Below are 27,932 nucleotides of genomic sequence, written 5' to 3'. Positions count from 1 at the left end.
CATCTTATCTAACGCACTTTCGTTGTATTTGTACGGATTGACACCCTAGTAGCGCCTAAAGAAGTTTTACTTCAAAAAATATTTAAAACGAATTTTTAACAAAAATAATAATGAAACATTTCAAAAGAGTTCTTAACAGATATTGTTAAGGCTTTGAGCTTTCTGAGTTCAAACACGATGCTAATTTATTTGGTACGTTATGTATATAATAATTTATTGACCGTTATGCTTTATGTTGCAGAGACCGCACTGTTGCTTCCTGGTGCTCTGTCGCACAGCCGAAGAGTTAACGAGACCAGCGACATCCGGCGGAACCTCAGGCTGCGCTACGAGAACGATGTGCAGCACGACAGAGCCCTAGAGTGAGTACCTACCCCATCTTTGACTACTTACCTGAACACTTTAGAATTAGATAGACGATTTTACGACATACTGTTCTGTATAATTACAATTTCAAAGCTGAATGAATGCTATTGGTTTAAACCTTTAATTGTAGATTTCAATACTTCAGCTATCTTTATTCTATTGAAAAAAATTATCACCTACCCATTTGTTTAATATTTTTGCGCATACATATTAAATTAATGGTGCGTGGCATTATGCTTTAAAACAAATTGGAGAAACTGACCGTAGTTTTAAATTTTTTTTTTTTAAGAAAAAAATAGATTTTTAAAAATGAAATATCGAAGCGCGTAATCGTCTCGCCGTAAACATTATAAATCATTTGGAACCCAAAGAAATGCAAATAAAATCTGTACTTATTATTAAAATCTCTATAAAATATCTCACAATTTGATATGCATATGTCTAATGATCATTTGTGACCGCCAAATGGTGATTTTTATACATTTTTTATTAGAATGCAAAAAATTGCATTCTCGATTTTTTTGCGATTACTATAACTTGCCGTACGGAAAGTTAATAGCAAAGAAAACTTGATACAAAGTTATTTCTGAAGGGCTAAACTATATTGATGCAAAAATAATAAATTGGTAAATATTTATTGAATTATCTTTTCTATCTTCTAGCACGACGTTATTTTAATTCAAAAAAATTACAACTTAAAATTTAAATCTCACAATTTTAAATACCATTTACAAAATATTTTTTTTATAAATAATATGTAATAAAGTCTTTAGGTTATATTCTGATGTACTGATTATTTATTACTTATAATTATTATTACTTATAATTATATCTAATAGCTTTGGAATCGCTTTCATTTTGATTTCATGGGATGGATTGTCTAAAATAGTAGATCAAATTAGATAAAATGGTTTATGTAATATGAAACATACCGGCTAAAATTGACTGAAAGAAATAATCTCATTATCAAATAAAATTCATGTTAACAAAACTTTAATATATTTCTCGTTAATAAAATTTATATATATATATATATATATATATATAAAAATTTCGTAAAATATTTTTTTATATATTAATATATTTAATATAAAATAATATATTATTATTATTAATATATTTATATTATCATACTATCAACTAGTTCATTAACATACATATCAATATTAAATTTTTTCACTCTGTATTAGATATTCATTAATTATTAACTTCATTTATGTTATTAATTAAAAAACAAGTAACCTAACATTTATTAGGCTTGGTTGTAAATTAAACAGGCTTATATAATTTCATAAAATGTTATTACATTGACAAAAAATTTCTTATAAAATTAATTTGTCTTGAATACAATTTGAGATATAATTACTTGCCAATAACATAAAGTAACCTACTATTATTTAACCTAAATCTAAAATGGGATTTTTTCATTCTAAACGAGGTTGACTATTTATTTTCTAATATATATTCTCTAATTATACATATTCAAAAATAGGGTATAAAGCTTTTGGCGTAAAAATTCCGAATTGTTATCAAATCTTTGTGTAGTGAAGATTGTTTGTATGTTTCATTTTGAAGTTATGTCAATATGACACTTTATGACAATATAATGTAGTTTTTGGGGTTTTGTTCTATTTGAGTACACCTTTGTAAGTTGTACTAGCAATTAAAACTTTAAATGATTATTTTGAACATCCGTACTATTCAACAAAAATAAAAATGTCGACTTGCTTCCAGCTACCAGCCAACTATACTTATCGTCTCCATGTTCTCCTACATAGCAACAAAACTATATTCTCAAATTCTATGTATACAACGTTTATGCATTACCTCTAATGTATCAAACCTCTTACTACTTGCAAAATACTACACTCTTCAATTCAAAATAGCAAAAATTCACTACTCAAACAATATAGATTTATAAAAAATAATATTGCGAAACTTCAATGTACTAGAATCACTTCGTACTAACAATAAGATCATAATACATCATTAGCGTAAATATGAAGCTGAGTTTATATAAAAAGAAAAATATATTTTAATTTGTTACAATAGTAGATATTTTGTTTTTAGTTACGAGTAGAGAAGAAAAAATATTACGTGGAGAATTTTGAAAACTTAAAAAAAGATTGAGGGGCACAACTAGTGTAACCGCCTAAAAAAAGTTGATTTTTGGGAATTTATATTAAAAAAAAACTTTATCAATCATTTCAAAATTTTAAGAATATATTTATACATGTTTTAAGAATACATAGTAAATTTTTTTAAGAAAAAATTTAATGTTTTTTAAGTTATCGTCGATCTCCAACGGCGCGAAAAAAAGGCCCCCACTGCTGCAATGATTCCGGCCTTCTACGTGGATGAAATTTAAAAACAAAAATTCTCATTAAACTAGATAATATTGTCTGTAAAATGAACTACGATAAAACATCAAAAATTGACAAAATGGCGGCGTTTTTAAAAAAAAGTCGAATTTTATCCAAATTTTTGTCGTTTATGGACTACCAAAATTCGATTTTTGATCCGATCAAAAAATCGATAGTTCATTTTACGGAAAACTATATACGGAACATGTAAAAAAAATTGATAGTGTTTGGATTATTTGTTCTTGAGTAATCGCTGTAGCAAATTCGGAAAACGCTGTTTCAAGAAAAACGCGTTTAAAGATAAAATGATCGTTATACTATATAAGTATATACTATATATATACTCTTTAAATGACTGTAACTCAAAAACTATTTATGATATCGATTTCAAATTTTGGTATGTTATTTTTAAAGGTATAACCTATCAAAATATGAAAAAATTTAAAATTCGATTTTTGAAAATTTCACACTAGCTGTGTCCCTTAAAACGTCAAGTGTTTGCATATATTTGGTCGAATTAGATTTGTGAATAATTTGTATTTATATTTATAAACATTGAAATTTTTATTACTTTTAGTTATACCATGATAGATCACAACAATAACACACAATTTTTTTACAATTTGAATTGAATCTGATAATAGAAGGGTGAGGTTGTAGAAAAATCAACTATATATATATATATATATATATATATATATATATATATATATATCTTTCACGATGTTGCTTGTCCTAAATTATTCTTACAAAATATTTCCATATCATCCTATTGATTTGACTGCTCCTTGGGTATTCCTTCGGGAGTCATTTGTACAAATATTTACATAATTCTGTTATAGAGTTCTGGATTATTAAAATAAAATAAAATACAGCGATCCCTGCTATATTATAAGTAAATATTCTTACCAGTTGTTTATACACTTGATATAATAATGTAGTTTACATGAATTTTAATTATCTTCTGTGAAGTAAAATATTTGAGGATGCAGTAAAACTCTGTCTAGAGAATTTCAAAAATTTATTGAATGATTCAATTTTTTATTTGAAAACTATTATAAGGAAGATTAGGCTTTTCTCTCGATTATATGATTGCATTATTATTAAAAATTATAGTAGGTACATAAATTACAATGTTGATTTTTTTAATTATCAAAAATATCACAAATTTTTAATGTGCCCTAAAAAAAATTAAGTTCTTTTGTCACTAAAACTGTTTATTTAATATTTAACTTTACGCTGTTCATAATATTTAATCCTACTTTTTTAGTGATATTTAATCCAGCATAATTTATTACCATCAACTAATGCAAATTTGATAATTTCTGGATAATTTTCAAAAGGCTGACTGTAATAATTAAAATTGTCTATTTACATCAATTTATTTAATTTCATAAATTTTCGAATGAAGCTTTAAATCTAGTAAAAATGCTATTAATTTATCATTGAAGCACATAGCATTAATAGGTAAAATACTAATTTTTTGCCACCAAATATCCATTTTTGGTCACCAAATATCCATTTTTGGTCATTTTTTCTTCGCTAATGGAATAGATGGACATGCATTTTTGTGAAATCTTTCAACTCTGTGATAATATCAATATTTTGTGGATAAGTAGTTCGTAAACGAGTGATTATCATATTCTTATTTTAGTTTATTTTATTCTATTTGTATTCTTAATTTATTTTACATTTGTTTAATCAGAAATTCATAATATTTGAATCTTGTATTATTTCTATTAACTAACCTTAAAATAAATAGATATCCCTATGTATGTTCTATATTCTCAAATTAAATATTGATAAATGAATGATTGATTTGAAAATTTCGATATGCGATAAACATTGAGAAAATATATTGAAATAATGTTATTATCCGCAATATAGGTATTTATTTATTCCGTATATAAATTTATATTCCGTTTACACTTTCCGGAAAGGAAGGATTGAATATAAATGCAAATACATCTTACCTCGGCAGTTGTAGATGCTTTACTGAGCCCGTATTTATGTGGAGAAAGTATAGATTTACGTTAGATATAGCCAAATATAACAGATGAGAATATTAATACGAAAGCTAGGAAATTTTTTCTTCAAATTCTTAAATAGTATCGAACAAGTTGTTTTTTTTTCAAAATTAAAATACACATTTCTTGCTACATCAGAATTGTATTTATACAATAATTATTATTTCTTTCTTATTTTTATTTATTTTACTAACATTTACATTTTTAGTAACATTTTACATTTTTAGGGTGGTCCTTAATATGGACATTTTCGAATTTCCTTGCTCCCAAGGCTCAAATATTCAAATGGTTCAAATTGATGAAAAACAATTCTCTGAAAGTTTTAGCTCTTAACTTTTAGATAGTGCGCAATTCAATCAAACTTCGTATGGAAATAGCATGGAAAATATTTTGAAAATTAAAAAAAAGAAATTTAAGTATAACTCAGCGACAAATTAATTAAAGTGAAAATTCGTGTCATTTTTTATTGAAAATTCAACGCTCTGCAAAATTTTTGAAAATTTTTTCATGCTATTTCCATACAAAACTTCGATTGAATTGCGCTCTATGTAAAAGACAATATTAAGAGCCAGAACTTTCAGAGAATTGTTTTTTATCAATTTGGAACCATTTGAGCCCTTGAAGCAAGGAAATTTGAAAATGTCCATATTAAGGACCACCCTAATATATATATATATATATATATATATATATGTATATATATATATATATATATATATATATATATATATGCATATAATTTGTTTTATCTAATTTCTTTGTCATTTCTGCTATAACTTTAGCATATTGTGCTGCTGTTATAACATAATGCTTTTTGAGGGCACCACATTATGTTGAATTATTTATTAATTGACACTTTATTTAATTAATATACTTTCTTATTAGTTAATATATTTCTTTACTTAACCCACATTTTTATTTTTTCTGAAAATGTAGAAATGAATTTTTATGTTCAATTCTGATAATTTTTTCCAGTAGATTTTTTTTGTATGTTAATATTAGCTTATTTAGCTTATTAATTTTGTATATTAATATAAGCTTAAGGAAGTTCCTTACTGAATGAACTAGGACTAAAGCCAAAAGTATAAATTTTATAATAATTAGAAAAAATTCTAAATTAAATGTGTTATATATTGAGCCATTTTACGCCAGTTTTTGCAATTTGATACATATTTTCATACACTTCTTAACTCTTAATACGATTTTTCACCTCGTTTAACAAGCCAAAGCAAAAGCCATCAAGAACAAATTGTGGTATTGAAAGTTTTATATAAAATTCACGAGCATGATTAAACTTAGTTAGCTGCTAAGCTTCACTTACCAGTTTCTACGTTACGTATCATTTAAAGAATAGAAAAGAAATTAAAGGAAAATACAGTTTGGGGGTATGTAGAGCAAAAACCAAAAAGCAAAATGTAGAATAGTTTGAAAAATTGTAAAAAGTTTTATTAGAATGGCTTCATCAAGTACAAACTTTAAAACTGCATTTCAGTGGCCTTATTGGTATGTTGAAAGCAGCTTCACTAAAATATTCCAAGGGAATTGTGTTCTATCAAATCACTGAAAAATTGCTGATTGTGTACCATAATATGTTGATACATAATAATAAATTGTTGCAAAATTACGAACTGCAGGGCATCGGTAACGCTTTTGTCTCTAAATTGATGTCAGGCAAGTACAATATTTTCAAGTGAAAAATGGTGGTGAAGCGAGAATAGAGAGTTTCACTGTCCTGATCTGTACCAATTCTGATGGGTCAAAAAAGTTACTTTTACTACTTTACTAATGGTTTGTCAGGCGCCCTGCAAAAGTTGAGTTACATTGAAAATCTTGTACTGTCTAAATCACCTCTCTCATAAACCAAAATCAGTGATTATTTTGATTATGTAGTACGGATTTTTTTTTTGTTCCGCATGTTACGCCTTCTCGCTTATGACGCGGTATTGATAGGGCTCTTGAGAAATTGTTTTAAGTGAGTTTCAAGTGAGTTATGCTACCTGACCACTTTAGTTGTTATCAATATGGGTGGCATTTGAATGTAAATGAATGCAAAAAATATTTGAAAATGATTTGAGCAAGAAGAGTCTATCGACTCCCTCTTAAATCGATTCTTCTAAAGATAGATTATGCATATATGTGTGCACAGGAAATTGGAATACGAGGTCCTATTGAATGGGAAGGAATATCTTGACCGAGCAGCCAATTTCGTGAACGGCGTACGCGCTTACACGTACAAGCAATATAAGTACAATCTCCATGTTGTCGCCAACAACAGATTCCTACTTATTAATAATGATAATGGTAATACGGTATATGATAATTTCAATATTAATATCGGGTCCACGGGTAAAACGGTTCACCACCAAAATCGCAAAAAGTGGTAAAGTTGAGAATTTTTCAACGATACTGTTTTAAAGTAAGATGATATTTCATCTTACTTTAAAACGGTATCGTTGAAAAATTCTCAACTTTACCACTTTTTGCGATTTTGGATACATTACCTGTCATATCATCTTAATTTTTACGACGTCTCTATCAGGAGATAAACAGCCATGTATCAATATTTGAATACAAGTCCTTTTTTTCGTTGTTAGTTTTTTTGGCTTTGTGCACTGTTTTTTTGTTTTTAACACTAGGATATAATTTTTAAGTATACGTCATTTATTTTTTTATAAGATGCATTATTACTTTTAAGTTAGATTTAATAGCTTTTTTTTATAATACCTCGATAAAGCTGAACGTTTACCTTGGCAAAGTTATAAGCAATAAAAATAGTAAATGACAAAAGATAACAAAAGCAATTTTGCAAGCGATAAGTTAAATAAATACTTATACCATCTATGCTGATGATTATTTCTGACGAAATACCAGATTAAAGTTATATGCAGTGTTAACATTGTAAAAAATGTACCCGTGAAATTTATATTTTGCATTGGTTGAATAAAGTAGCTATTTTTCTTGTCAATGTCTTATTTTTTAAATAAAAAATAAGACATTACCCTTGGTTGCCTCCTGGCAGGCCCATTTTACCCCGCCTATGATGTGTGAAAAGGGTAACATATTTTTGACAACAAAGAAAAAATATTTCTACAATGATGAATTAGCTGGAGTTTTACTGAACATAGTCAAATAGTTGTTTATCCGATATGTTTTATTTGTCATAATAATTTTGATTTGGTATTGACAATATAATTGCTAAAAGTCAAATTGGGCTTTTGTGTCCCGCCCTACCCTACGTTATTTCGAATATTATTGTAAACTAAAAAGAACTTTAGTTTGAACAAGTACCTAATAAAGTAGGTCAGATTGATATATTACTTGGATTATTGATATGTAACGTATGTTATTTCGAATGTAATTGTAATTCTGTTGTCATAATCACAAAACTACATTAAAATCAAATTACTGAAATATTTGTTTGCCTCAGTTTTACATGAAAACTCGCAAAGTCCATCCGTCATATTTACGTGAGCGTTTTATAAAGTAATGAAAGTTTTTTTAAATCGCTTTTTTAACTAAAATGTTGTCACAAACTTGTAGAGTAAAACAAGTGTATAATCTGCAGTTTTGTTCTCCACTAGTGAAACATTTCTTACCATCGTAGTAGAGAAAAGAAAGTTCGTTTTATTTGCTTCTACTTATTTCTTGCTTTTTAACTTTTGCTCTGCCGAGCAAAGCACACAGACGCACTTTAGACGTGAATGCATGCCGCTTTGACAATTTCGAAAGCGTCCCCTCAAAAGAATTATGAAATATTTTATGCTACATAAGAATATGGGTACCTGCAACCTACCTACCCACTTACACTACCCAGTTATATTCTTTTTTCTCCTGCAGAATCTGCGGTAATAGGTTTTCATAAACGACATCTTACCAAAATAGGTAGGGGAGCTAGGGGCTTATTGTAACAGGGGTAAGTAGTAGCAGGCGTTTTTTAATAGGATCTTGTACGATATTAAAATATATTTTGTCTCGATTGGATATGTGAACCATTCTGCATAATATTGTATTAGCTACTGTCCCGCAGGCCGACTCAATATACGACTCAATATACAAAGTCCATCATTTTTAACATGTAATGTAAAATTGTACTATCATAAAATTCCGGTTTACGTTATTAATACCGACTAATTCTACATTTTATATCTTATTTCGTTTCAAATTTATCAATCCTTAATAATGTATAACAATTATTGTGATTCCTAAATGGTTAGTTATCTTGATTAAAGTAAACAAATTACACCTGGGATTAGTTGAATCAAAACTTTGGGGCTAGTTGTAATATGCAAGAAAGATATTGTCCGGTTTGTAGTGAAGCTTATTCAAGTGAAGAGGATTGAGTAGAATGTACACATGTAGATTACAATATATGGGCACATATAAATTGTGTTATAATTTTGTTTATACCATAGGTTCCCTTACTTGTTTGTACCGTGAACCCCTTGCGATGTTTTTTTGTTTTGTTAAGGTGACCACACGCTTCAGTTTCACTGGAACAGTCGCGGATTTCCATCAAGTGATCCGGGTTTTTAAAAAATCCATTTTCGGCCCGGATTGTGCCGCGTTCTCAAAAAGTATAGGTTTAAATCGAATCTTCGCAATGCTTGATACTAAAATTACAACTACCCATCAAATATCTGGAAACGATATATTTCAAATCACTCAATAAATCCGATAACTAAGCAAAACCAAATTTTTTGGCAAATTTCTTTTTTTTATGCAATATAGTTTCTTGAAACCGATATAACGATTATAGCGAACTTCAACCTTTTCGAAACAATTTTTGGTACGATTTGTACTTTGCCACAAAATTCAGCTATCAAACTTGACACGCATTGTTACTATACTTTACCAAGATTGTGGCCAAAATTTAAAGTTGAAATATTCAATAGTTTCTGATATATGCGAGGTTAATGGGTGGCTGGCTCCGCGCTCAATACTATTTAAACAGATGGTATGTTCTCAAAAATGCGGTTTTCGATTTTGATGAAACTTGACACACGTTATTACTATACTTGAAAATATATTTATATTTATATTTATAAAATACATTTTGTATTCCATTAAATAATAATTATGTAATTAAAATTAATTTTATTTTATTATTCCAGGTATTGCGTAGAATTTGAAGTTATAAAAGCATCAAAAGCATGCCACAGAGAAACTGCTTACAGTGGACTTCAAGAAGGTAAAATAGTTTTTACATTTTAATTTTTGTTACGTCTAGTCAATCAGAATTATTTAAACGCTTTAAAATGGTAAGAAAACTTCATTCACAGGTAAATCACACGTGTGTTGAAAATACCTACAACGGAAATCATTTATTACTACATACATCACACATTAAGCCAAAAATTGTGAAGTTATTCAATTACCAAGCAACAACTAGTGGTGTATGGCATTGTGCCTTAAGGCAAATTGCTGGAACTTCCCGTACCAGTATTAAATATTCGAAAGAAAGAAATCAGTAATCATTAAATATTGATCAATGATTAATAACAATTGTTTTGAACATTTTTTAACAGATAATTATAATAACTATATATGTTATCGTTCATAAAATATACAGTAACGATCTTATCACTTGCGAAAGTTCGCATTAGCAAGAGGTACCAAATAAATCCGTCTGAGGATATATTTCTTACGATTAGAATAACGCATTTGGAATATATACATTTTACAATTTTGAAAAAAATAATTTTCTGAAAATTTTGAAATTAGCTTGAACCGTATAAGTAAACTTTAAAAATTGAAAAATCTTGGTACGGATCCCAACAAAATTGTAACAAAATTAGTACTCATTTTTAAAAACTTAATCAAATATCTGATAATTCGATGTGCATATACCTAATGGTCATTTTTGACCGCCAAATATTTTTTGTACTCTTTTCTCTGTATCTCCGAAACCGCTAGACCTGCCTTACCAAAAATTTCATCAATTCTTAATTCCGTCAATACTTGTATTGATGTTTTTTGAATCTTTAAAATCGGTTGATTCGTGCGCCCGAAATCGCGGACGAAAAATTGTGTTCAAACATACACACACACACATATATACACAAACATCCATTTTTTCTAAGGTATGCCAAAATGTTCATAAACCTTTCAAACGTAAAGTTATGAAAACAAAATTATTTTTGATTTTTTTGCGATTAACCCTCCGTCGGTCGGACCACCATTCGGGATATATGGGATAAATGAGTTTTTGGTGTCTTATGTATTAACGATTATATAAAAAAATCAAGAAATATAAAAAAATCGTTGCTTTTTTTGTTAATTTTTCTGTTTTAAATCAATGAAAAACAATATTTATTCTTTTTCGGCGCCTTTGATATGAATGTGTGCATTACTCATCCTATTTTCAGTGTTTGCGATTACCAATAAGTTTGGTAGGTTTTCAAAGAACTCTCGTCATGAAAATACTAACATGCATGTTAGAACACATAGCAAAGAATATAAACAACGCAGCCTGAATAGAAAATACCATGAAAAAAGACAAAATACTGGTTTACATATATCAAAAAGCGTATATTTCATACAAAATGTATGGGTGGTCTAGACAGACCTTTCCGACCGTTCGAATCGAGTTAATATCCTTATAATTATCCTTCTGTACTTTTTTTCGTCCTGATTTTTTTATTGATCGACAGCTAATGAAATTTTAGGAAAAGTCAAGAAATTTCAAGTCGAAAGGATTACTAGAAGTATTATTTTTTTTTTTAATTGAAGTCGAAAAAAGTCTGGCCAGACCACGCCGACCGACGGAGGGTTAATATAACTTATCCTACGGAAAGTTAATAATAACAAACAATTATACAAGCAAATGGTGTGACATAAACTTCTTAGAAAATACAGTACTGCTGCAATGAATCTAATACATTTGAATGTGAACATGTTACATTTTGCAATACAATATGAATATAGTAAGATATACGTAATAGAGTTAAGGAATTTCTCTTTATAAGTTTTTTTTAAATTTCTGATCTGCTGATAGTATACGTATGCCTCAATTAAAGTTGTCAATTCTTGGGATTCCTTAACATTTCAACTGATTGTGTCACTGATTCGTGGTCAAGTTTTATATCATGAGTAAATGTAAAAGTGACATACATCGTACATCCACACGTTGTGATTAATAAATGATAGACAGTAGTAAAAATGCAAGGGATTTCATTACTGTCTATAATTCAAAATCTAATTTCGGGTAATATCAATGATTTTTTAAACATTTTAAAAACGTGATTAATTAATTTGTAATATAATATCTAAATAAATTTCCCGTAGGGCAAGTTATAGTAATCGCAAAAAATCGAAAACGAAAATTTTTATATATCTTTACGTTTCAAAACCTTTTGAACATTTTGATATACTTTAGAAAAAATGGATGTATGTGTGTATGCGTGTGTGTGCGCGCGTGTGTGCGTGTATGTGTGTGTGTTCGGATACAAATTTTCGTCGACGATTTCGGGAACACGGATGAAGCGATTTGAATAATTTAAAAAACATTCGATTGCTGTTGATAAGGAAACGTGCTGATTAGTTTTTGGCAAAGGCAGGTCCAGCCGTTCCGGAGATATGGTGCAAAGAGTGACAAAAACAGTAACTCAGTTTTTAAGAGAACGGGGCGTCGGATTTGAATAATTCAAAAAATATTTTACTTGTATTAACAAGATGAAAAACTGATCAAATTTTCATGAAGGCAGGTCTAGCGGTTTCGGAGATTTAGTAAAAAAAGTAAAAACTAGCTGTAAGTGGAATTCTGTCTTAAGGCAATTAGGGCATCGTGCCTTAAGGCAAATTGCTGGAACTTCCCGTACCAAAAATTATTATTTTTTTAAAAACGATTAACATTTTTGAAAAAAATTTACTTCGAAATAATTAGATTTTTGAGAAACTAGGAATATGACAAAAAAATACTTTTTTTTGAAAAAAAATTTTATTTGAAAAAAAAAATTTTTTTTTTGAAAGAAAATTTTTTTTTTGAAAACAAACTATTTTTTTGAAAAGAAAAATGTTTTCTTCATTTTGACATATTTTGGAAATTCTGAACTTTTTTTCAAAGCAATCGTACTGCTTGAACTGCATAGAGACGAATTATCACAGCGCAAGTGCCGCGCCGCCGTCTAACGCATAAACATTGGTACGGAACCCATAGAAATGTAAAAAAAAAATTATACTTATTGTTAAAATTTCTATACAATATCTGATAATTTGATGTGCATATGTCTAATCATCATTTTTAACCGCCGAATGGCATTTTTTTTTACTTTTTTCATTAGATCTCCGAAACCGCTGGACCTGCCTTCATGAAAATTTGATCAACTCTTCATCTTGCCAATACAAGTAAAATGTTTTTTGAATTATTCAAATCGGACGCTCCGTTCTCTTAAAAACTGAGTTACCGTTTTCGGCACTTTTTGCCCCGTATCTTCGGAACGGCTAAACCTAACTTCGCCAAAAACTAATCAGCACGTCTCCTTATCAGTACGAATCGAATGTTTTTTGAATTATTCAAATCGGTTGATCCGTGTTCCCGAAATCGTCGACGAAAATTTGTATCCGCACATACATACACACACATACATACATACATACACACACAAACACACACACACACATACATCCATTTTTTCTAAGGTATGCCAAAATGTTCAGAAACCTCTGAAACGTAAAGATATATAAAAATTTTCATTTTCGATTTTTTTGCGATTACTATAACTTACCCTACGGGAAGTTAAAAATGCCATTTGGCAGTCAAAAATGATCATTAGACATATGCACATCTAATTATCAGATATTTTATAGAGATTTTAACAATAAGTGTGAATTTTGTTTACATTTCTATGGGTTCCGTACCAATGTATATCCGTTAGACGGCGACGCGGCGCTTACGCACTTCGATATTTTGTCCCTATGCAGTTAAAGCAGTACGATTGCTTTGAAAAAATGTTCTGAATTTCCAAAATATTTCAAAATAAATTTTTCTTCAAAAATTCTTTACAATATAAGTTACAATATAAAGATATATAAAGTTGTCTGTATCTCTAAACAGCTTATTCCGTAAACTAAGGGCTTTTCACACTACCCATGCTAATCGAGTATATGTGGATCGAGTTTTTGTGACTAATTAGGGAACCATTAGCGTTTCGCAATTAATAATTTGCTGTCGTTTTCGAAAAGTCACACCGAATAACTAGGCTTTGTCTAGTTTAAATATTTACAAATGTAACCGGCGTCAGCACGTTGCTCGATTCTGTATATAGGAGCAGATCCGCCTATAAGAGAAACTCAAACAATAGGTTGCAAGATTAAAGATCCGTTCGTCGGCAGAGGGCTGAAATACACGACGAGAATATCAAATCCCGCATTCGCACAACTTAAATAATTTTATTAAGTAAAGGAACAATTTAAATTCAAATTAGGCGGCTCGGAGAGCGTTCGATAAACGAAACATGTATGAAGCATTCGAATATTTTTATCAGTGATCGAGAACATAGCAGGAAACTCGAAACTATACCCCAGGAGCTTTGATACAGAAGGATGTGGGATGTTTAAAGTTCACTTAAATAGTTCGAACAAATATCCTGAAAAATGACAGTTACGACCGTGTGGATCTTGTATGCGTTTAAAAATTTTCCAAATTCGATTTTTTTCAAAAATTTCAAAATTTTCAAAAAGGTCGATTTTTTCAAATATTTCAAAAATATTATTTTGTCAATGTTCTTTAGAAATTTAAGGTTTTTAAAAATTTTAAATTGCGGTATGGAAAATTCTAGCAATTTGTCTAAAAAAACTCGATGCCCTGCACCACTAGTTATCATTATTGTTACATAAAAAGGGACCGTGTTTCTAACTATAAGCCAATCGATATTAGAGCTGCATTTATTATTAACTTCCCGTAGGGCAAGTTATAGTAATCGCAAAAAAATCAAAAATGAAAATTTTTATATATCTTTACGTTTCAAAGGTTTCTGAATATTTTGGCATACCTTAGAAAAAATGGATGTATGTGTGTGTGTGTGTGTGTATGTATGTATGTATGTATGTATGTATGTATGTATGTATGTATGTATGTATGTATGTATGTATGTATGTATGTATGTACGCATGTACGTGTGTGTATGTATGTGCGGATACAAATTTTCGTCGACGATTTCGGGAGCACGGATCAACCGATTTGAATAATTCAAAAAACATTCGATTTGTATTGATAAGGAGACGTGCTGATTAGTTTTTGGCGAAGGCAGGTCTAGCCGTTCCGAAGATACGGGGCAAAAAGTGCCGAAAACGGTAACTCAATTTTTAAGAGAACGGAGCGTCCGATTTGAATAATTCAAAAAACATTTCACTTGTATTGACAAGATGAAGAATCGATAAAATTTTTATGAAGGTAGGTCTAGCGGTTTCGGAGATATGGAAGAAAAAGTAAAAAATAAGCCATTTGGCGGTCAAAAATGATCATTAGACATATGCACATCAAATTATCAGATATTTTATAGAGATTTTAACAATAAGTATACATTTTGTTAACATTCCTATGGGTTCCGTATCAGTGCTTATGCGTTAGACAGCGACGCGGCGCTTACGCGCTTTATATTTTGTCCCTATGCAGTTAAAGCAGTACGATTGCTTTGAAAAAAAAAAGTTCAGAATAATATGTCAAAATAAAGAAAAAAAATTTTTTTTTTCAAAAAAAAAAAAAAATTAAAAAAAAAAAATTTTTTTTTAAAAAAATAATTTTTTGTCCAATTTATAGTTTCTCAAAAATCTTATTTTTTCAAAGTAAATTTTTTTCAAAAATGTTAATTGTTTTTAAAAAAATAATAATTTTTGGTACGTAAAGTTCCAGCAATTTGCCTTAAGGCACGATGCCTTAATTGCCTTAAGACAGAATTCCACTTACAGCTAGTTATTATTATTATTAAGAGCAATCAGATATTAATAGTATTATAAACTTGTTACAACTCTTTAATAACGTATTTTTTTAGAAAGCAACCCAACAGTTGATCTATCTATATTTTTGATGAATGATGTAGTATATTATTAGAAAAATTCTAATCTTGATAGATTTTTATTGGATGTAGCAATGTCGCCGTGGGAGGTCTATTTTTACTTAGAAACATATTGATATCAATACTTTTAATTGAAAAGCGATGTTATTACTGCTTGACATCAGAATGTCTAAAGCAATTATCGAATCTTGGTCTTTTGATTGAAATTCCATATAGCTTTACCCTCTAAGTCACTAAAGAGCTTTACATAGTGTTACATTAATGTATTATTCTAACATTTCCCAAGCTGTTGACGAAGAATACTCTGAATCGGTTCATAAATGTGTTACGATTCTATTTTGATTGATATAAAAAAGTTTTCGCCGTCGTTATTTTCCTTCTCGGTATCGTTACCGCAAGGTATATATTTTTATTTTTACAGGCTCATATTTTTGTTTTCGTCAGTTCGATTGTTTTGTGCGTTGCCGAAACTAAGTCCACGGGGGTGGCGTATTGTCATTTTATTGGAAAATGGTATATTGTGTACTACGTGCATTCGCAATTCGCATGCTCTGTTGAGATTTGTAGACGAAAAATGAATAAAATATGAGACATTGCGTATCGGATATGGGTTCTTTAAATTATGTATACATTTGTAGAATATCTGAGATTACAGAAAAGTTTTGCGAACCCCGTAACCGATTGTTTTTATTAGTATTATGTATTGTATGCCTATAATATAATGCTAAAAACTGAAAACAGATCGAGTCATTATAAACAATCTTCCACTTTTATAAACAAACTAGTCTTGAGTGACATTCTGTCTTAAAGCAAGTTGCATAAACATCCCGACGTGTTTATATAATCGACTTAATTAAGAATAATTGAGATTTCGATCAACCTTTCAAATTTATTCAAAAAACAAATTTTTGCTTTTCACTAAAAACTACTCCATTCGATTTCCAATTGACATTTTTTTTAAAAAAAACTTGTAATATTCTTAATTATATTACCAATTAAATTTAATTAACACATTTCATTCAATCAATCAAAGCTAGTCTTTATCGTGTTTCAAAAAGTGGCAAAAAGGTGCAGAAATTTTTAAGAAAATGTCGATGAAATGTCAAATTTTGGCTCAAAAAAATCTATAATAAATAAAAATAAATAAGATAGTAATCAAAATGGATTTTAATAAAATTGCTATAAAACGCAAAAAACTAACTAACTTTCGAAGGCCGATCTACCCATGTCCATGGTTCACCCCCTGGGACCACCCCTTAGAGGTTCTCCATACAAAAATTGTATTATTTTTGGTTCTTCAACATGACAAAAATCAGCGATTTATTTTCATTATAAAATTTATTTAATCATAACATACGTCGTATGTCGTCGTATACGTCGTCGTCGTAATGTCGTCGCCATACAGCCTCTAGGAAAAATTGCAACAAAAAATGTTAATATTTTTTTTTGTGAAAAAGGTTTTTGTGTGTGTATGAATTAATATCCGAAAAAATGGTTTAAAAAAACATTTTTTGTTGAGTAAAATATCAAAAACGATGATTTTTTGCAATTTTTGTATGGGAGACCTCTAAGGGGAGGTCCCAGGGGGTGAACGATTGGAATGGGTGGATCGGCTTTTCGAAGTTAGTGGGGGTCGGTCACACATTTGGACGCGATTGGTGCATTCATTGTGGGCCAAAACGGAATTTTTGAAAATTGAACCCCTACCTTATTTGAGTCAATGGTTGGACATCAGAATTTATTTTAGAGCTTTTAAATCGACCCGCCCTAATATATATATATATATATATATATATATATATATATATATATATATATTTCATAGGCTTGAAACGAATATCTTCAGTAAAATTAACGCGAAAGCGCTTTAGTTTACTGCAGCTGATTGCATGTGATTGGATATGTATTAAATTTAGGTAATTTTATATTAAATGCAATATAATCAAACATAATATATTTATATATATATATATATATTAAATATGATTGGTTACGTATCAAAATTGATTAATTATAATGAGATTCACTCGTACATTATATGTATATAGGCGTATCACACACTCCGTGAAGCAAACGTGAAATTGTTATTAAATTTATCATCACTTCATTATACGTAAACACATAATTTCTGTAATATCGAAGCCACACATGAAATGGATTATTAATCTTACTATCGAAGCGTAAAGCAGTCTAAAGTAATTATAATATAGCATGCCTTATAATAACACATAAGCAATAACTTAATACATTAAGATATGTTTCCATGAACTTCGATATTATCAATCGAAAAAAAAGGATTAAAACTGAATTATATATAGTGTTCTGTAAATTAACGAAAAGTTGGTAAAGTATAAGTTTGGCTTCAGATTTGAAAAATTGTTATAGATATTATTTAATGCAAGAGATTCATGGGTTGAGATAGCGAAATTTATGACAAACTATAGATTTCTACACGACGTAGTAGTTAGAGTTATGGATTTTGGATTAGAGATTTCAGTTCCATATCCAGTTTGGACAATCCGATGTTAAGCAGTGGTAATATCGGTTTACATTTGTAAATATAGACAACAATATGTTCCAAAAAATTGCTTTTACCTGGCATTGCTGTATCAATAAAAAAATTATCAGTATTACAAAAATTGTAATAATAAATTTATGACAGAGATATCTAATAATTTGATGTGCATATGTCTAGTGAAGAAGCTGCCCGAAGATAATATGGTGGAACCTTAGAACTACCACAACCTTATATGAACAGAATAGTAGAATCACTTATTGAAGTGATTCTCTAAATATGATTGTAATATTGATCCGATAAATTTATATGTATGTTTGAAAGTGTGTGTGTATGTGTGTGAGTGAATGGCGTAAGCCAAATAGCTCATAGAATAGTCATGTATTCTGATTGCTATTAAAAATAAAAATTAAAAATATATATATATATATATGTTTAATGATCATTTTTAATCGCCAAATGGCGAATTCCATTCGCAAAAATTTAAACGGTACTTCAATATTTTTTGAATTTGAAAGAACCAAAATTTGAATTACCATTTTTGGCTCTTTTTGCCCCTTATCTTTGAAATGGCTAGATCTGCCTTTGCTAAAAACTAATCAGCACGTATCTTTATCAATACGAATCGAATGTTTTTTTGATTTATTATAATCGGTTGGTCCGTGTTCCCCAAAATCGTCGGCGAAAATTTGTATCCACACAAACACATTTTTTAAGGTGTGCCAAAATGTTCAGAAATCTCGGAAACGTAGAGATATATAAAAATTTTCATTTTCGATTTTTTTACGATTTCTATAACCTACCCTGCGGGAAGTTAAAAACAAATGTTATCAACATTGAAGTTATATGAATTTATATTTTGCATGAATTGGTGAAACAGATATTTTCTGAAATAATTTTGTTATCATATACAAAAAATTAACTGCAGTCAGGTTCTACTACATATCTTTTATTTTAAGCTTCTAAATTAGTTAATCATTTTCAGTGGAATCTGTAAAATTCTGATTCCTCAGTATCATGGGTGCGCAGCCTTATTTTGAAATCGGATTTAGTTCCTTGCCATGTTAACAGATTGGATGAAGCTCTGATGTCTTTATCATTTTCAAGTTTTAATACGATGCGATCTCATAATCATGAAAGTTTATTACGGGTGGATTATAGACGCAATATTTTAATGAACGTCTGGAGATAGTAAAAGTATGAATGGCTTCAGATTATAGTGTACCGACATTATCGGATTCGGTTAGATATTTTATAGTAGTAATTTATACTGGTAATTCGATAATCATTGGACTTCGAGTGCAACTTACTCGTAATTGTTTGCCCATCCGTTTGCAGTTTGGTTTTCCGTCCATCAATCTATTATAATTACTATTTTAATTTCTAATTATTCACGACATACCATAAATTGACATTTATGGGCTTAAATTTTAAAATTTGAATTACTTCAATTACATTTTTCTTTAATATTTATGATATGATTAATAAATGAGTATATGTTATTTGTTTATGCATATCTACATTCCCAATTAATTAGTTAATACTATTTTAAAATCAGTTATTCTTATTTGAAGTCATAAAATTTGTTCATATAAAGATATAATCCTAGACAATATTCGAATACCCCGTGTTCATATAGAAGTTTCTCTTTCCCGATTTTTACGTTCAGAAGGAATATTTAAAGGATCCTCCGCTCGACGTGATGGCGCTGCTTTTGCCATTCAAATTATTGGCGCAAAATTTGAAATGAAAATTAATGAATTTTAGTACACGGGTATTTGAAACTAAATTTGGTATTACAATCGTATTATGTTTTGTAATAATACAATAATAACAAATATACTGGATAATATTATATTATAATAAATATACAATCGAATCGAAATATAAATCAATAAATACACTGCCGGTTTATATATAATAGATATCACATCTAATCTACTGGAATAAGTTATACACTTTTTTTTACTTATTAATATAAACATTTAGTAAAATTTAGTGAATAATGCATTATAGTGTTAGTTCGTTACATCGTCTGTCATTCTTAACTCTCATTAACTAATAATCATCCCGTGAAAAAATTGACATTCTTAAGCAATTCATTTTCTCCCAAGTTATTAGATCCGTATTCAGATCCGTATGAAGTGGTAATCCAATTATAAACAATTGGCAGATTTCTATTTGTGTAATATGTCTTTCTTGAAGAAGCTTATACTTGATTTCTAACATAATTTTCTAGAACTGGCTTCTTTCCTTAAAGTGTAATATGATTATATAATGTGTCAATGCACTACGTAGTAATTATGTCCTCCATATGAATTTGAAGCTGTTTTATTCAAATTGTCAAAGGGCTATGCATTTGAGATCAATTCCTAATGAAATCTTTATTAACAAATATAAAAACACAAACGAACAAGAATCGCCATTTTGTAAACTGACACAAAAATACGTATAAAATAGTTTCTAGTAACCAACATTTAAACATTTGAAAATACTTTTTCATCGGCTCACTAGCGCCAAATCTGCGACTACAAATGGACCCCTAAGTATTCCTTCTGAACGAGGATTTTGTTCTAAGATAATAGGCACTGGATATAATAGCCTGATTTCAATGACGTTTCATTATTTTCATAAACTCAATGACATATTCGCATTCAGTTTAATGTAACTGCATACTTTAACTTTTCCCCCTGACCACTAAACCTACAACGGCTACAGCGGCATATGGAAGTGATTTTGAACCTACAATTGTAGAAGCACATTGGTTTACAGCACATATAACGGAGATGAGAGTTACTCTAGAGGTGATTTAGCTTAACGAGATCCACTCCACTAAGTTAAATTTTAATAATGAAGGAGGACATACCGATCGGTATCCGAGCGATACACAAAATATATGAATTATGTTGTTCCACTATGATAATTCGCAAGAAACTATGGTACAGATGCAGTATATTAATACTGACATATTTAAGTTACGCCTCTTACCATGTGACACGTAAACCAATATCAGTTGTGAAGAATGTGCTGCACAGAAACTGTTCGAACGTCATGCCAGGCATTGGTATCACACCTGATCAGGTTGCTAATGATTCCCACTGGTGCGAGTGGGCCCCTTTCGAAGCTGACAACAGTAAAGCACTGTTTGGAGTACTGGATTCATCTTTTTCGTTTTTCTACGCATTCGCAATGTTTTTCTCGGGCTTAGTTGCAGAAAGATTTTCCTTAAGGTATTTTCTGTCCTTTGGAATGATTATTACGGGGATCTTCTGTTATTTGTTTGGATTAGCACGAACGCTTAAGATACATTATTTGTGGTACTTCATAGTTGTGCAGGTTTTTGCAGGAATAACACAGTCTACAGGGTTTCCAAGTGTTGTTACCGCAGTAGGACGCTGGTGTGGTAAAAACAAACGTGGACTTACCTATGGTATTTGGAATTCCCATGCGCCTATTGGTAATATTTTGGGCACATTAATAGCAGCTCGCTTCATTGAAGGCGATTGGTCTTTATCATTTATAATACCTGGTGCCATGGCTGCTCTGGTCGGCTTTTTAATTTTTTTATTTCTGGTAGACGATCCGACAAGCGTTAACATAGAAATCGATCAGAAGAATGTGTACCAGAGATTGAACAATGATTCAGTAGACGCTGAAAACAATAGTGATTCTGATAACAGCGATTGTAAATGGCATCAGGAGGAGTGTCCAATGTTGAAAGAGGATGAAACAGATGAGTCTGCAATAGTAAATAATACTGATGTGAAAGCAGTTGGTTTCTTGGGAGCACTTGCTATTCCCGGTGTTCTTGAATACTCACTCAGTCTGTTTTGCTCAAAACTAGTGAGCTACACGTTCTCATACTGGCTTCCATATTATATCCAAAGTTCGACCACCATGGGAGCAAAGAAAAGTGCTGATTTATCTACTTTGTTTGACGTTGGAGGTATTGCTGGTTCTATTCTGGCAGGAATTATCTCCGATCTATCAGGTCGATCTGCATTGACTTGCGGCTGTATGCTGATGTTTGCAATGCCCGCTATGCTTATCTATGAACGCTGGGGCGCTATGAATATGACAATGAATATGGGAATGCTACTACTGGCCGGCGCTCTTGTGAACGGACCTTGTGCACTAATTGCAACATCAGTCAGTACTGAACTAGGTTCAAAAACCAACGGAGATTCTCGTGCTTTGGCCACCGTTACTGCAATCATCGGTGGAACAGGGTCCTTGGGTGCAGCCGTTGGGCCTCTTGTGGCTGGTGTCGTTAGTCAAGGAGGCTGGGAGCGTGTTTTTTACGTGCTGATGATGGCCGATGTTCTAGCTCTATTGATGCTAACACGATTGATAATAAGAGAAGGCAAGAAAGAAAAATGAAGATAAAGGTCACATGTGTATTTTTAATTTATTATATTAGGAGCAATTTTGTTTAAAAAATTTTCGTTATAAATTATATTTCATAATAAATAAAAACAATAAATTTATTTTATTGTTTTAAGAGTTCTTTCATACAAAGTTTTATCTTTGTTTATTTTTTAATGAAATTATTTTTTTTAGGTTTATATATCTAATAACTAAGCCGAAAGTTTTGTGATGAACTAAGATATTAATATGCATGTATAAAACTGAATTAATTAAAAAATTAATAAAAACTAGTGATGCATCGCAAATTGAACTAAAACTTCTCGTACTGTAATATAAAATTTTTAAAAGTTTTCAAATTTAATATTTAAGGTGACGTCTATTAATTATAAGATCGTTTTTTCAAGGATTTTTGGACTCCCCTCCCCCACCATACATCATTTTTAGTTACGAGAACAAATTGTAAATTTTTTGAATTTTTTTTTTCAATGTTTAGATTTAAAAAAAAAATAGGTAAAAAACAAATACATGACGTGTATTTTATTATACCCCCTTCCCCTTAACCTCACGTGATTAATTTATTTATTAATTTTAATATTTAAAAAAAAACTCTTTGAAAATTTTGAAATTGCTTAATATTCTGAAACTAATTCAAGTGGTTCGGACCATTTGTTTTGAAAACATTTGTTTGAACTAAATAAACATTAAAACTTAAACATTATGAAAATGATACGGAACCCATAGAAAAGGAAAAAATATTGTATTTATTGTAATTGATGATTTGATGTGCATATGTCTAATGATCATTTTGGACCGCCAATAGCATTTTTTTGAACTTTGTTTTTGGATCCCAAAAATTTAATTATGTCTTCATTTCTTCAATACAAGTAAATGTTCTAGTTTTGCACTGCCGTCCCGTATTTTGCAAACGGCTGGACCTGCTTTTACCGAAAACTAAACAGCATGTCTCCCCATCGAATAGGAATCGAATGTTTTTTTAATCATTGAAATGGGTTGATCCGTGCTCTCTAAATCGTCGACAAGAAAGTGTATCCATACATACATACAGGTACACGCATACACACACATACATACACACATTCTTTTTTTTTCTAGGGTATGTCAAATAATAATATCTAGTATTCAGAGTAACGCGTTATCAGAGGGGTGACAGTATATTAAAAATTGGGATGATCGAGTATTGCTTAAGACATATACAACCCGATAGTACAAATAAAATTGTAATTGTATTGAATTCTATCAAATCACATTAATTATTTACCAGTTGCATTTAATTTTCAGGTGAGCGTGTGCTCGTCCGCTGCGAAGCCGAAGCTTTGCACCGATCTCTGGGGGTCCGATGCGAGGGCCACGGCGCCCCTGGCAGGGCGACGAGATTCGCCGCTTTGGCCACACCGTCCTGTCGCGGCAAATGGTTACGTCTAACGCCATCCGATGTCCCGCCGAGTGACTCCTGCCTCAGGCAGCAAGAAACCGATTCTAGAGCACAATTCATATTTGTTTGAAGGAATTAGCATTAAAAGAATGTTCTAATATGACACTTCCATATACATGTCAATAAACTAACAGCGAATATAAAAGGTAATATACATATCGATCCACAAGCCGAGCTTGATTTTATATTGATGATATATATTGAATATATGTAACGGGTAAACTAGACATAACTCATGTTCATGTAGTTTGAATCGATTATTTATGTATTTATACACAAAGTAGAGCGGGGTAAAAAGGTCCACCACCAATATCTCAAAAACTAAAGTTTTTGCAATTATTTAACAAGAATATTTGAAAGTAGAGAAAAAATATTGCCTCAAATCTGTCGACTTCGCTATCACGAGATAAACTGCCACATTGGAAAGAAAGTCTTTTTTTCCTTGTTAGTCCTTCTGTTTTGAACACAGTTGTTTAGTTTACGATAACTGAACACAATGTTCAAGTATACTTCATTTGATTGATTTATAATATGCATTGTTTTTTTTTAAGTTAGATTCAATAGTTTTATTTTTATAACCTCTAGAACAGCTTACATATGGTTGAGGTAAAAAGGACCACCTAAACCTTCATACTGGCGAGGTGTAAACAATAAGAAACTAGTAAAAAATATATAACAGATATTTTACAAAAAAAAAATAAATTAATAGTTATTCCAACTCTAATGATTAATTCTTCTTACAAAGTTATATATGAAGGTTGTATCCAGAGCGAACTTTATAAAAAATGTTACCATAAAATATGTATTTCAAGCGAAAGTTGTATTCACTTCATTTGTAATGATTGTATTTCAAGAAACAATGAACTGATTATGATAAATTAAACAAAAATGCCTAACCAAAGCAAAATTTATTGTAGTAGTAAAAGTTGAAAAAATGGTTTGTTTATTATGTTTAAATATACATATTTACGATTTGGATTCTTAATTTTGTTTTTAACCTAACACAGTTAATTAAAACTGCATGGTATTGATGAAATACCGTTACTATTATTCCATAAAACCTCTGTTAAATTGAATATAAAATGGTGGATCTTTTGCCTTTCGCTTATGACGCAAGAAGGACCACGTGACAAAATAGTGAAATAATCATAATTTTACAATGATGGAAATTTTACTGAACTCAGATAGATTATTTGTTTGATATGTTTTATTTGTTTCCATGTTAGTTAGTTTGGTTTTCGCAGTATAATTGCTAAAAGTCAAATTGGAACTTGTTGCCCTATTTCTACCTATATATATATATATATATATATATATATATATATATATATATATATATATATATATATGTGTGTGTGTGTGTGTGTGTGTGTGTGTGTTTTGACGACACCATATTTTAATTGAACATAAAATTTAATAAAATGCTGCATATTAATATTTCGAACTACAAAATATTTTTTCATTGGATGTACAAAACAGTTTCACCATTAGCAACATACAAATTAACAATTAGCAAGCCGAATTTGGTGTTTTGATTACGTTCAAGAGTTAAAAGCCAGTAAAAGTTGCTCTAATCTTTATCAGATAACAATCAAGAATAGGAATATGGGAACACTATTTTTGCTCACCTGCGTTTTACTGAAGTATATCAAATCGCTCTAGTTTTTGACACATGTATGGAATTGTCAGGGCTGTATCCAACGAGAACAATGAGAGGCTGAGGTAAGAATTGCGTGTGTGCGATTGTTTTTACTATTTCACGACGTGCAATGGATATCGGCAATTTGACAGCGATTTAATTGGAAATGCAAATCAGTAATGATTCCACTTAAATATAATAAACATTAATTATATTGAATTATTGTTAAAATAATAATATATTCTTGCATAACGTAACGTATGACATTTGATTTTGGTATATCTATTGTATTTTTCAACGTTCGCTAAAATTCGCGTATTTTCAATTAAATATATTTTCTATTATATTAGAAGAATGGAAAAAAGCTCGCTTATTTCTGATTAAATCGCTATATAATATAACAATTCTTAATTAGTTTAATGATTAATTATTAATATATATTATTATAATTATACTGTTACATATTGACTGAAATTATCTGAAAGCTTAATATTTTTGAACAAATTTGTCTTTGTTGTGCCTAGTTGTATTGCGCATGTAGAGTTATAAAGCAAAATAACCATTTTCATAATTATTTATTATAAATTAACTTTTTTCTGAAGTTTGTCATATAACTGGGCACAAAGATTATTTTTAAATTATTGTTAAATTCATGTCAACTACTATTAATACGAACAAAAAAATATTTTTTAAAAATTATAGGAAAGTAGATAGATAAAGTCCATTAGAAGGCTATGAGCTTTTCAATCATTAGCATTATAGTTTGGTTGACATCATTCAAATTTCATAGACAATAAAATGAAGTTTAATTAGAATTTGTTTATAGTAAGAAATAATTTCATAACATTTTTTTTATTACTAATTATTTTTATAATAGTTTACTAACCATATTATTATTATTACTATTAGCTTTTCAAATAATTAATGTAAATTATTGTAAAACAATTATTAATTAAGTCCGAAAATATAATAAATATATTATGGAGAAAAATCATGAAAATACATTTTTTCAACGTGTAAATAGCAATAGTAACTAATTATGGAAAACTTTGAATACATTATTTCGATATAAGATTTGACATATCTATTATATAATTGTTAGTTCAATCAGCTATTTAATACTTTGGTAAAATTTATTTTTAAATATTACATTTATTGAATTATAATGTATTATATTGTTACCGTTAGTTCTTCATTTAAAATTATGATAATATTCTTTGTGCCATATTTATTCTCCAAAATGAGGAAGTTGACACAAGTCAACAAATGTTTTTTCATGTAAAAATGCTCTCCTTGAAACACTAACCGAGTATTGCTCTTATTATTAATGAAAATGTATTTTGTTTACGTAAGCAATACCATGATAATAGGACATAGACCATTTTTAAGAATAACGATTTAATCAAGTATATTGAAAATATATATATGTATAATGAATATGAATATATAACAATCTTTTAAAATAATCTTTTTTTCTTAAACTCTTATTTTTGGCCGTAGCAAAATTTATTAATAAAAATTGACCTTAATGAAGAGCCTAACTTATAAATTATGTGAGCGAACTTTTTGATGTACAACGTATTAGTTACTTTAAATATAATGCAATGCATTTGCGAAGATCAAAACTATCCCACGATATTAAAGCTTCATTTTTTTTAATTACCTCAATTTCAATCTAATGTATGCTATCTATATTAAACAAGTCGCACGTAAAAAACGCTGATTTTAAATGCAAACAGTTCTAGAAAAGTTTAATTGCACAGGATAACCATTATTATTGTGATTTTTAGCATGAATGAAGAGAAGAAGTTACTTTTTGACTTGAAAATGATTCATTGAGTTTCAATCTTCAATTTTTAGACAGTAGAAAATGAATCTTCTTTGTTAAGTCATACTTAATCAAATCTTAATTGAACTATTACCAATAATCCAATAATATAACAATTGAATAAACAAAGAATCACTAGAATAATGACCGACTTCTTCGCATGCCAATCAGTAAACATATGAGCATATAAAATCGATAAGATTAGAAGATGTATTAGAAACCATTCTTAGTTTTCAAAATAACCAGATATATAGTTGTTTATTTTATGTAAAATTAAATATACACAGCGTGCAGAAAATATTATAAAGACTGCACAAAAATAATTTTGCGTTAACCATTGTACCATTAATATGTAATTTCG

The 27,932-nt window shown here is 29.6% G+C and overlaps 1 protein-coding gene across 1 annotated transcript; it reads left to right on the top strand.

The window, feature by feature from the left end:
• Window positions 1-225: 225 nt before the first annotated feature.
• On the top strand, window positions 226-24,869 carry LOC113375149. Its single transcript, XM_026615099.1, has 3 exons — window positions 226-362; window positions 9,868-9,944; window positions 23,951-24,869. The coding sequence occupies exons 1-3, from the start codon at window positions 226-228 to the stop codon at window positions 24,172-24,174; spliced, it is 438 nt and encodes a 145-aa protein (XP_026470884.1). The 3' UTR covers window positions 24,175-24,869.
• The last annotated feature ends 3,063 nt before the right edge of the window (window positions 24,870-27,932 follow it).

Source organism: Ctenocephalides felis, unplaced genomic scaffold (assembly GCF_003426905.1).
Source record: "Ctenocephalides felis isolate EL2017-DRISC unplaced genomic scaffold, ASM342690v1 CF-g0.4_SCAFFOLD_01886, whole genome shotgun sequence".
Taxonomy (NCBI): domain Eukaryota; kingdom Metazoa; phylum Arthropoda; class Insecta; order Siphonaptera; family Pulicidae; genus Ctenocephalides; species Ctenocephalides felis.
Note: the sequence above shows the minus strand (reverse complement) of the source record. Positions and strands in the feature narration are given on the sequence as shown.